Source organism: Zingiber officinale, chromosome 6A (genome assembly GCF_018446385.1).
Source record: "Zingiber officinale cultivar Zhangliang chromosome 6A, Zo_v1.1, whole genome shotgun sequence".
Classification (NCBI taxonomy): Eukaryota; Viridiplantae; Streptophyta; class Magnoliopsida; order Zingiberales; family Zingiberaceae; genus Zingiber; species Zingiber officinale.
The window spans coordinates 109,106,915-109,118,851 of record NC_055997.1 but is presented as its reverse complement, the minus strand read 5'-3'; the positions used below and the strand labels follow the sequence as shown (position 1 = coordinate 109,118,851).

Here is an 11,937-nt window from a genome sequence, read left to right as displayed (position 1 = left end):
CGATAAGCACACACGACGATTAGTCCAGAAGTCAAGTTTCCTTTGATTGTGTTCCTCATTTAGAGAAAAAAATTCTATAAATATATCATAACTGAGGATCGAATCATAGGTACTTGGATGATAATCTTATATATTACTGTAGTATCATAACGAGATAATCAATGAGATTAAATTTCTTAGATATTTAAGGATTGAGAATTAATGGATAATTTTTTTTATTTAATAGTTAATGATGATGGACGGATAGATCATCCTCTATGAATGCATCTTAATTTATTATAATGGTCGAGAGAAAAATTCAGATCAAATTGATCATACCAGAATTAATAGCCGTAAATAGCACTTCTGCCAATAATAAAACAATGTTGATGACTACTTGCCTACTGCATTAAAAAGACTTCAAATCGTCCACGCAAAATCTACTGCATTAATTTAAGTAACATATAAATTAAGCAAAACCATGTGCAATTTGACCTTTTCTCACTAATTAATCCTCACAATTGACTTCTTTCCAATTTCGACTTTTGTTTTTGTTTTTGTTTTTTTTTTTGGTAAAATGGCGATGTTTTTCTTCCAATTGAATAAAGATAATTCTAACTAAATAGTTTGTTTTATCAGTTTAATTCAATATAGTTAATTCTTTCACCCTAATTCTTTGGTAAATTTCGGCAATTGTTTAACTCACTTGCCGCTTTTAAAATCTATTTTAATATTTCTTTTAATGAAATTTGTGGAACTAATAACTCTATTATATTTTAATTAATGTATAATATATTTTCTATCGAGTTGGTATTATTTATTGTTATATTAAGAATAAACAGGGAGAAATTATTAGAGGAAATTTTTGAAATACCCTGGACTCACTCTAGTTGCCTTTTCAAAAAACCCTCCATAATTTCATTAATTCAAAATGTCCTTTCAAGTTTCATCCACGGTAGCCAGCACCATTTGAAAGTAATGGCTCACATTCGTTAGCATCCAGTGTTTCGACGATAATAATATTTCAGTGGGGTTTTTTAAAAAAAATTAAAATTAATAAGATGCCAAATTAGGACATCATCGAACAGGAATTTTTACGCCTCTAAAAATGTCGTCGTCAGCTGTCGCTTTCATTAGGATAAGACGCGTCACTACTTGATTCATCCTCTTCTTCTTCTTCGAGTTATCGCCAAACAAGTCATAACAGGAAAGAAAGAGAGGAGAGAAAGGAACGAGAAAAAGATGGCGGAGCTGCAGAGATCTGCCACAACCTTCCGGCGATCGGGCTCGTCGGGGTTGGTGTGGGACGAGCGGTTCCTTTCCACGGACCCCGACGCAGACGAAGATGCAGGAGGGGAGCTGAGGCGCTCGCGGACGGTCGGACCCACCACCGATCGCCGCCGCGGCGGCAACGGCGGAGACGGAGGCAGGCAGGCTTTCCGCGCCAACGCGGTGCCGGCGGCCGCGGATCCGCCGTCTCCGGACGCCCACTGCGGCGGGCTCTGCGGCATCTTCGGCAAGGCGAGGCGCCACCACCGATCGAAGCCGAGGCGGCGCTGAATCGGGGCAGAAGAGTGAGTGCTTTCCGTAAATATGTATAAAATTCGGGGGGCAAATGAATTAAAGTCACAGTTTCTCGGGGTTTCTTTTTGTCGATGTTCTTGTTTTCAGTTTTCGTTGGATCAATGTGCAAAGTGTAACTGTGTGGAACTGGAACCTTCTTTCTTATTTTTCTCCTATTTTTTTTATAAACTTTAATTTTATTTTTCATTTCACAGAGAAAATTTATCAATTTTTTTTTCAGTCATTAAATTAATAACTTTTATTCTCGTTCTTGATAGAAATGTGTAGCAGCTAAGTTTTATAAAAAAAATTGTGAGAAAAAGTTAAATTGAGAGGAAGATAAAATATTTGTGAAAATGTAATCATTTCATCATTCAAATCTTGACACGCACTTGTCCTTTTTATAATGAATGTAATCCACCCGCAAAGTGATCTAGTTATTTACATAAAAAAATCAAAGGATAACAATACGGACAATGATGAAGATTTATTTAAAGTATTTTTTTTGAAAAAGAATGCACATTAAATAATGATGACTTTGTAAGGATGATGATAATAAGGTTAAAGAACACAGTTGCTATTTGTCATGACTCATGTAAACAGAAAAGAAGGCATAAATCCTTAGTGGATTCAATCCCTTGTTATTAGTAAAAAGGGAGCAATATTTAAAGGTTCGATCTAAACCGATCTTCTACCATTTTTAAAAAGTTATATTCGGATACGAGAATAAGATGATGTTTTGTTTAAAATACAGTTCATTTAGTTATTTAGATTTAGTTAACGTTTGGTTTAGAGGTTTGGGAATGAAAGAATGGATTCATTCTCAAATTTTGTGTTTGGTTGATGGGAATGAAATCAAGATTTTGGAATGAAATCCAAAAATTTGAATATGGATGAAACCCACCCCTCCATTGGGTTTTGATGGAATGAGAATAAAAATTAAGTTTTAGACGAAAATACTCTTAGTATATTTGTTCAATTTTTCTTTCATTTCACTCTCTCTCCTTATTCTCTATCATCATACTTTCTCGCTCCTCATTTTATCATCACATTTTCTCTCTCAACATACTTTCTCTCTCCTCATTCTCTCTCATCACACACACTCTCTCATATTTTCTCTCTTCATTCTCTCCTCATTTTGTCATCATACTTTCCCTCTCATCATTCTCTCTCTTTTCAATCTCTCTTACCATACTCTCTCTCCATATTTTATCTCATCACACTTTTTCTCTCTTCATTCTCTTCCATCACACACTCTCTCCTCATTCTCTTTCATCACACATTCTCTACTATTTTCTCTCTATATTCTCTCTCATCACACACACACTCTCTCATTATTTTCTCTCTCTTCATTCTCTCCTCATTATTTTCTCTCTCTTCATTCTCTCCTCATTTTTTCATCATACTTTCTCTCGCCTCAATCTCTCTTATCATACTCCCTCTCTCCATATTTTCCCTCATCACACTTTCTCTCTCTTCATTCTCTTCCATCACACTCTCTCTCCTTATTTTCTCTCATCACACTTCCCTCTCTTCATTTTTCCCATTACATTTTTTCTCTCATCACATTTTCTCATCATACTTTCTCTTCTCAATTTCTCATTTTCTCTCATCACACTTTCTCTCGTTTCATTTTTTCCCATCACTCTTTTTCTCTCAATACACTTTCTCTCTCATCATACTTTTTCTCTTCTCAATCTCTCCTATCACGCTCTCTCTCCTCATTTTCTCTCATCACACTTTCCCTCTCTTCATTTTTTCCCATCACACTTTCTCTCTTATCATATGTTTCTCTCACATTCAACTTTATCTTCCATCTAATTTTTTCTCTTATTTTCCTCTAAGGGTAAAAAAGGAAATTTAAGTTCATTTCGATTGAAAATATTTAACTAACCAAACATTATTTCTAGGAATGATATATAAGCTCATACACATTCTCATTCCACAATACTATGATACTCATTCTCATTCCGATTCCTAGGAGAGAATCAAACGCCACCTTATTATCGGATGGAATTGTAACCATTAAATTAAATTTCAGATCGGAACTCTAAATATTTATTTTATTATTTTTAATAATTTTTATTTTTATAGTATTTAGTATACTCTTGACAATTTTGCCTATTATTGTTGGGACCTGATGTCGGCTAGAGGGGATGAATAGACAATCATCCTCTTCAATCACTTTCTACATTTATTAGCGCAGCAGAATACCAAAATAAACAAAGGAAAACTAAAATCTAGAGGCAATAAACAAAATTAACATGTTAATTTACATGGTTAAAAAATTAGGGCTCTTACTCCACGGCTATCCATAAAGTGGATGATCCCTTAATTCGTCGGTGGATTAATCCTCGGAACTCCAGCTAATTCGATCATCTTTCTCGATGGAGAAACCTCACCACAATCTCTTGATCACACAAAAGGATTATACTAAGAGTTTTGAAGACTCTAATAGTCTTTAATCAAGTCAATCATCCCAAGCTCCATTATATAAAGCTTGGGGAAAAATATCCAGGCTGTTTTCCCGTCACCAGTCGACTGGTAAAATTCATCAATCAACTGGCCTATGTGGAAATCGACCGTTACACCCCAACAGTTTGATACCAATCGACTGATGTCAAGATCAGTTGACTAGTCCACTTCAATTCAGAGAACAAAAACATTTTGTTCACTCCCACCAGTCGATTGGTAAAGTCACCAGTCGACTGGTAAAGTCACCAATCGACTAGGAACCCCTAAACCTAGGGTTATATCCTGAGTGCAATCTCTTATACACTCACCCTCACCCGCACAACCTTGACCTTGCCTTCTAGCCTCCTCCATCAGCCTTTCAGCCATTTCTCAGAATTATTTGAAGCAACTGCTTCCTTGTAAGTCAACGGTTCATCTTCTTCGATGAATAGCACTTCCTCATCTTGGGTTACCAGCCAACCATATCTGTTTGACTCTTAGTGTATTCTTGTAGGCTTACATTGATCTCGTGTTTCTTGAGCAGTTTCGGATGAAGGAGATACTTGTACTTATGGCACTGTCTCATTATCCAACTGTTCATCTTCCAACCTGTTTGTAGAGTCTATAATTTATTCAAACCTTACTTTACTCCCACTATTTTCTTTAGAAATAAATTCATTTTCCAAGAAAGTAACATATCGAGCAATAATAACTTTGTGCTCACTTAGGAGATAAAAATAATATCTCATTGTAGCTTTGGAATAACCTACAAACGTATATTTTATGGATCTTGCTGCAATCTTATTAGAATTTTCATTCTTCACATAAGCATCACAACCCTATATCTTAAAGTAAGACAAATTTAGTTTATTTACAAATCATAATTCATAAGGAGTCTTATCTACTGTCTTAGTTGGAACTCGGTTAAGTATGTATGATGTTGTTTCTAAGGCATAGTCCCAAAATGATATTGGAAGACTTGTATGACTCAAAATTGATCTAACCATATCCATGAGTGTGCGATTTCTCCTTTTTAAAACGTCATTCCACTCCGATGTTCTAGGAGATGTAAGTTGAGAAATTATTCCACACTCTTTTAGGTAATCAATGAACTCTTGGCTTAAATACTCACCACCTCGATCACTCTGAAGGGCCTTAATCTTTTTACCATGTTGATTTTCTACCTCATTCTTGAACTCCTTAAACTTATCTAGAGTTTCAGACTTATGTTTCATTAAGTAGATATATCCATATCTACTTAAGTTGTCAGTAAAACTCATGAAGCAGGTATACACTCCTCTAGCCTAAACTTGCAATGACCCACAAACATCACTATGTATGAATTCTAGTGGTTCCTTTGCCCATTCACCTATTTTGGTGAAAGGTTTCTTGGTCATTTTCCCTTGTAAACACGCTTTGCATGTATCTATGAGCTCTAATTCAAAAGAGTTCAAATACTCTGATCCGGTGGTAAGAGCCCGGGACCCCCTAACGAGGGGTCAACGCCCCGTGGAGGTCAAAGGGCCAGGTGGTCCGTCGAAGAAGGATGAGCCGACCGGACTCATGAGAAAAGGGCAAGCCGATCGGTCTGCCAGTAAACATCTGATAGTAAAAGGCGCCCTGACAGGGATCGGGGTTCCGACGCTCAATGAAACAGTAAATAATGACCGAGCGGAAGGCCTAAGAGAAGGCAGGACGTAATGGGTGCGCCGCCCGGCCGGCGCAGGGAATTAGGGCCGTCCGGACGGCGCTCTTCGTCTAGCCGGCCGGACGGACGTCCTGGCCGGCGGTGGGTAAATAGGGACAGGAACATCTGCTGACAGCCGTCAAGTCGTATGGCTAGGCCATACTCCTAGTCTGACAACGGGGTGTCCTGTTGTCCCATCGAAGGCGCGATGGGACTGTTGCAGTATGGCGTCAGGTAAGCTTTCTGACAAACCCATACCGAGGTATGGGCTGCGGACACGTACGCGCCTCGGTGGGCGTGTAGAAGCTCTTTCACCGCTCTATATAAAGAGCCGCAGACTTCGCCGGAGGTACGCGTTCTACAAGCTTTGGAGCTACTTTTCCACCACTTACTTACCTGACTTGAGCGTCGGAGGGTCGTCGCCGGGTACCCCTTCCCGGCCTGACTTATGTGCAGGTTCGCCGGAGTTTCGTGAGACTAGCCGGAGATCTACATCAGCAACCCGGAGAGCGCCACGTGCCCAGCGTCCGTTGATTCAGCATTCGGACAGGATCAATTTGGCGCCGTCTGTGGGAACGCTCCTGCATCCGATCGGAAACAATGGACGAGGCTGGACGACAACACATGGTGACGCTTTCGAACGAGGAACTCGACGCTCTGATCGAGATAAGGGCCACCAAGCTCGTGGAGCAAAAATAGAAAGCCACAGCCGAGCGGCCGGAGCAGCAAGCAACATCAGCGTCTGGTGGTCGAGCGGAAGCACCACCGGCCACCGTTGCATTTCATCGAGCCCTATTCCGCACCCCTGAAGCCGTACCAGCTCATAGAGATAGGGGATCTTCTTCGGATGAAATGCCTAGACGAGATGACAGAAAGGGGAAAGCCCCCCGAGCGGACGCATCACCCGAGAGGATTAATCGCCAATTTTCAGAGGCTATTCTGCGAGATCCTCTGCCAAAGCACTACGTGCCTCCGACGATCGGCGAGTATAATGGGACAACCGACCCAGATGATCATCTGGGTAAGTTCGATAACACAGCTACTCTCCATCAATACACAGATGGAGTAAAGTGCCGAGTTTTTCTTACCACTCTCTCGGGATCGACTCAACGGTGGTTTCGGAGGTTGCCGGACGGATCCATCACAATCTTCAAGGACTTCCGAACGGCCTTCTTCCACCATTTTGCAAGCAGTCGACGTTATCAGAAAACGAGCGTGAGTCTGTTCGCCATCAAGCAAGAAGCCCGTGAATCGCTCCGAGCTTACATCCAGCGATTCAACAAAGTGGCAATGGATATTCCAACGGCCACTTCGGAAACCATGATGAACGCCTTCACACAAGGCCTAGTGGATGGGGATTTTTTCCGATCACTCATCCGAAAGCCGCCCCGAGATTATGATCACATGCTACACCGGGCTAACGAATACATCAACGTGGAAGAAGCGCAAGCGGCCAGGAAAAAAGAAACTCCAACCGAGCGGGCTCCCCCTGCCGAGCGGAAACAGCACTCCGCTCATCAGCCGCCTAGAGGACCAAGGGCCGAAGCAATCCGATCCCCCCACGCCAGGTCCCATGTGCAAGAGGTAGCTGCCGCCCGGCCCAAGCCAAAGAAGAGATGGACCCCGATGTTCTGCTCCTTCCACCGGACGGATACGCACAACACAAGGGATTGTCGAAGTCTTCCCTTCGTGACTCATCCTGTGCCCCGGAATGCCGGACGACGGTCTCCCTCAGTCGACAGGCGACAGAGAACTCATGAAGCCAATCGGACGCGAGCTGATAGGCCACAACAGCAACAGACTCCTGATCGGCATCGTTCTCCAAGGCAGGAGAATCACCGAGAGTCCAGAGAACGGTCCCGACCGTCCGCTCGGGAAGAGGAAAATAGAAGCAATACTTCCCGAGGCGAGATCAACGTTATTGCTGGCGTGCCGACCGGAGGAGACTCCAACCGAGCTAGAAAGGCGAGCGTCCGGCAGCTCCAGATTCATGCAGTCGGCTGTAGCCGAGAACGAGCGGAAGGACCCGAAATTAGTTTCGGGCCCGGGGACTTGGAAGGAGTTGAAGTACCCCACGACGATGCTCTGCTCATCAAAGCGGTAATAGCCAATTATACTATTCACCGCGTATTTGTTGACACAGGGAGCTCAGTCAACATCATATTCAAGAAGACGTTCGATCAGCTGCAAATTGATCGAGCCGAGCTGTTACCCATGATAACTCCGCTCTACGGGTTTACGGGTAACGAAGTTCAGCCGGTCGGACAGATCCGGCTGGCTACCTCGTTGGGAGAAGAGCCGCTCAGGAGAACAAGGACAATAAACTTTGTGGTGGTCGACTCTCCCTCGTCCTACAACGTCATTTTGGGACGACCGGCGCTCAGCGAATTCCGAGCGGTCGTCTCAACCTTCCATCAGAAGATCAAGTTCCCCGTGGAGGACAAAGTGGGAGAAGTACGGGGAGATCAGCTAGCAGCTCGGTGATGCTACATCGAGATGGTCCGAGTAGAAGCCAATTCTGCTCGGAAGGCGCCCCGGATCGATGTAAACGCCATCACTGAAAAGCCACCCTCTTTAATTTATGAAGAAAAAGAGGAAGTGCAGATTCACCCAACCCGATCGGAGGCCACGACTTTTATTGCGTCCGATCTAGAGGAGAAGCAGAAAGAGGAGCTGATCCAATGCCTTCGAAGAAATCATGATGTCTTCGTCTGGTCGACACATGAGCTGTCCGAAATTTCGCCGAGCATAGCGCAGCACGAGTTGCATGTCCGACCGGACGCTCAGCCGGTAAAGCAGAGAAAAAGAGATTTCAGCGCCGAGCAGAATGCCATCATCCGGGTGGAGGTGGAGAAGCTTCTGAAAGCCGGCCATATACGCGAAGTGCAATTCCCAAGCTGGCTGGCGAACGTAGTATTAGTCTCCAAGCCGGACAACAAATGGAGAGTATGCATAGATTTCAGGGATCTCAACAAAGCTTGCCCGAAAGACTTTTATCCCCTGCCCCGGATAGATCAGCTGGTGGACTCTACGGTCGGCTGCGAATTAATATGTATGCTCGACGCTTACCAAGGCTATCATCAAGTGTCGCTCGCCCGTGAAGATCAAGAAAAAGTCAGTTTCGTCACGGCCGATGGCACCTATTGCTATAATGTGATGCCGTTCGGATTGAAGAATGCAGGAGCCACATATCAGCGCTTGATGAATAAATTATTCAGAGATCAGATTGGGCGAAATATGGAAGTGTATGTGGACGACATTCTCATCAAATCTGTCCGAGCGGCCAATCTCTTCAAAGACATGGAGGAAACCTTCCGAACACTGCGCAAATATGGAGTCAAGCTAAATCCCCAGAAGTGCTTGTTCGGAGCGAAAGAAGGGGGTTTTCTGGGGTACATAGTGACCGAGCGGGGAATCGAAGCAAATTCCAGCAAGGTGAAAGCTCTCCAAGACATGCCGCCTCCAAGAAATACAAGGGAAGTGCAGCGTTTGACCGGTCGGATAACTGCTTTGTCCAGATTCATCTCCAAAACTGCCGATCGGAGCCTCCCTTTTTTCAAAATCTTGCGCAAGGCCACTAAGTTTCACTGGGATGAAGAATGCGATCGGGCGTTCGAAGACTTGAAGGCATATCTGAACTCTCTCTCGGTATTGGCCAAGCAGACTGCGGGTGAGCCACTTTATATGTACTTGTCTTCAACCGAGCATGCAATCGGCTCGGCTTTAGTGAGGGTGAGTGGAGAAGAGCCTGTGTATTTCCTTAGTCACATTTTAAAAGATGCTGAATCTCGCTACACTGGGCTCGAGAAGCTGGCTTTCGCTCTGGTCCTTGCAGCTCGGCGCCTTCGTCCATACTTCCTGGCGCATACCATCATTGTCAAAACAAATAGCCCGCTCGGTCGTGTGTTACTAAACCCAGAAGCGTCCGGCGGCTCATCAAGTGGACGACAGAGTTAAGTGAATTCGACATCCAATACCATCCCCGCTCGGCGATCAAAGCGCAATCCTTGGCCGATTTTGTGACTGAGGTGCAAAGGCCGGAGCCGGAAGCTATGTGGAGAATATATGTGGATGGGTCGTCCACTCGGCTCGGAAGCGGGATTGGAATATTGTTGCTCTCCCCTCAAGAAGAAAAGATGCACTTGTCCGTCCGGCTGGATTATAAAGCTACCAACAATGAAGCAGAGTATGAGGCCCTCATAGCTGGCTTGCAGGCTGCCCGGCATGTGGGAGCCAGTCGGGTGACGCTCCACTCGGATTCGCAGTTGGCTGCTCAGCAGCTCTCTGGTACCTTCGAAATCAATAGTGCTCGGCTCAAGCTCTATGCTGAAGCCTTCGAGAAGCTCAAAGCCGATTTTAGAGAAGTTATTGTCCAGAAGGTACCCAGAGAAGAAAATCAGGCAGCTGATGAGTTAGCCAAACTCGCAAGCTCAATAACGCCGGTCGCCATTCTGCAGCCAATTGAAAAAGTACTGTTGGTGGCGCACGTCGACCGGATGGAAGGCCTCACATTTCCAAGCGATTGACGAACACCCATCATAGAGTTCCTCCGCTCGGGCGCCACACCATCCAAGGAGTATGAAGCCCAGCTGCTAAGGAGGAGAGCCGGTCGGTTCACACTCATCGGCGATCAGCTTTACAAAAAGGCTTTCTCACGCCCGTTGTTGAAATGTGTGAGCTCGGAGGACTCGGATTACATCCTCCAAGAAGTGCATCAAGGATCGTGCGAAGGACATCCGGGCGGACGAGCACTAGCTAAGAAGATCCTGCTAGCTGGATACTTTTGGCCGACTTTACAAGCAGACGCCGCTCGGACCGTGTCGACGTGCCTTTCATGCCAGAAGTACCATAACTTCAACCACCGACCGGCAGAGGAAATGAAGGCATCAGCAGTTTCATGTCTGTTCGATCAATGGGGAATGGATATTGTTGGTCCATTTCCAATGACGACCGGGCAGCGGAAATTTTTGCTAGTGGCGGTTGATTATTTTTCCAAGTGGGTGGAGGTCGAGCCGCTAGCCAAGATCACCGAACAGATAGTCAAAAAATTTATCTGGCAAAACATCATCTGTCGGTTCGGCATCCCTCGCCGATTGGTTTCCGACAACGGGCGGCAGCTCACAGGGAAGATGCTAGAGGATTGGTGCAAAAGCTACGGCATCGAGCAACACTTCACGTCCGTGGCTTATCCCCAGAGCAACGGTTAAGTCGAAGTAGCCAATCGGGAAATTCTTCGCATTCTACGCATTCGGCTCGACCATTTGGGAGGGAGTTGGGTAGATGAAGTGCCGGGCGTCTTATGGGCCATCCGAACGGCTCCAAAGGAAGGGACGGGCTTCACGCCTTTCCACCTGGTGTATGGCGGCGAAGCGGTCATTCCTGTTGAAGTTGAAGTCGAATCCGCTCGGATCCAAAGCTATGATGAGGGCAACGCCGAGCGGAGGAACATGGAGCTAGATTTGGTCGAAGAAGAAAGAGCCAAGGCGTCCGTCCGGTTGATGGCGTACCGGCAACGGATGAAGCAAAATTACAATCGCCGCGTAATCCCCAGATCATTCCAGGTCGGAGATCTTGTCTGGAAGAAAGTCAAGCCGGTCGGCGACGTCGGCAAACTGGAGGCACTGTGGGCGGGCCCTTTTAAGGTGATTGAAAAGCTCCGCTCGGGCGCATATTATTTGGAGGATGAAGACGGGCGGCAGCTGGATCGACCGTGGAGTGCAAATCATCTCCAGCCTTATCGAGCTGGATGAAAGGTGCACGAATGTAACTCATTTTTGTGTATATGCTAGTCGCCCGTGTCCTTGTAATGCAGGAAGCGAAATTAATTCAAAGGATGGCCAAGGGTTCCGCCGATCGGCGGTGTCGGAAGACGGCCGAGCTCCGACGTTAAATATCGAGAGACGAGCCGCCGTCTATAAACATCCGAGAAGACCGCCGAGCTCGACGTTAAATATCGAGACGAGCCGGCGTAACGCTCCGAGCGGAAGACCGCCGAGCTCCGACGTTAAATATCGAGAGCGAAGCGGCGTCTATAAACGCTCCGGCGAAGAAGGCCGTCGAGCTCAGACGTTAAATATCGAGACGAGCCGGCGTCTATAAACGCCCAAGCGAAGACCGAGCTCCGACGTTAAATATCGATAGACGAGCCGGCGTCTAAACGCCCGAGCGGAAGGCCATCGAGCTCCGACGCGTTAAATATCGAGACGAGCCGGCGTCTATAAACGTCCGAGCGGAAGACCGTCGAGCTCACGACC

At 45.4% G+C, this 11,937-nt stretch overlaps 1 protein-coding gene across 1 annotated transcript; it reads left to right on the top strand.

Moving 5' to 3' along the window:
• The first annotated feature begins 1,150 nt into the window (after positions 1–1,150).
• Positions 1,151–1,695, top strand: LOC121994299 (MAPK kinase substrate protein At1g80180-like). The gene has a single exon (XM_042548384.1). The coding sequence runs from the start codon at positions 1,222–1,224 to the stop codon at positions 1,537–1,539; it is 318 nt and encodes a 105-aa protein (XP_042404318.1). The 5' UTR covers positions 1,151–1,221; the 3' UTR covers positions 1,540–1,695.
• The last annotated feature ends 10,242 nt before the right edge of the window (positions 1,696–11,937 follow it).

Coding starts and splice junctions, on each gene's coding strand:
- LOC121994299 (XM_042548384.1), top strand. CDS start 1,222: ATGGCGGAGCTGCAGAGATCTGCCACAACCTTCCGGCGATCGGGCTCG.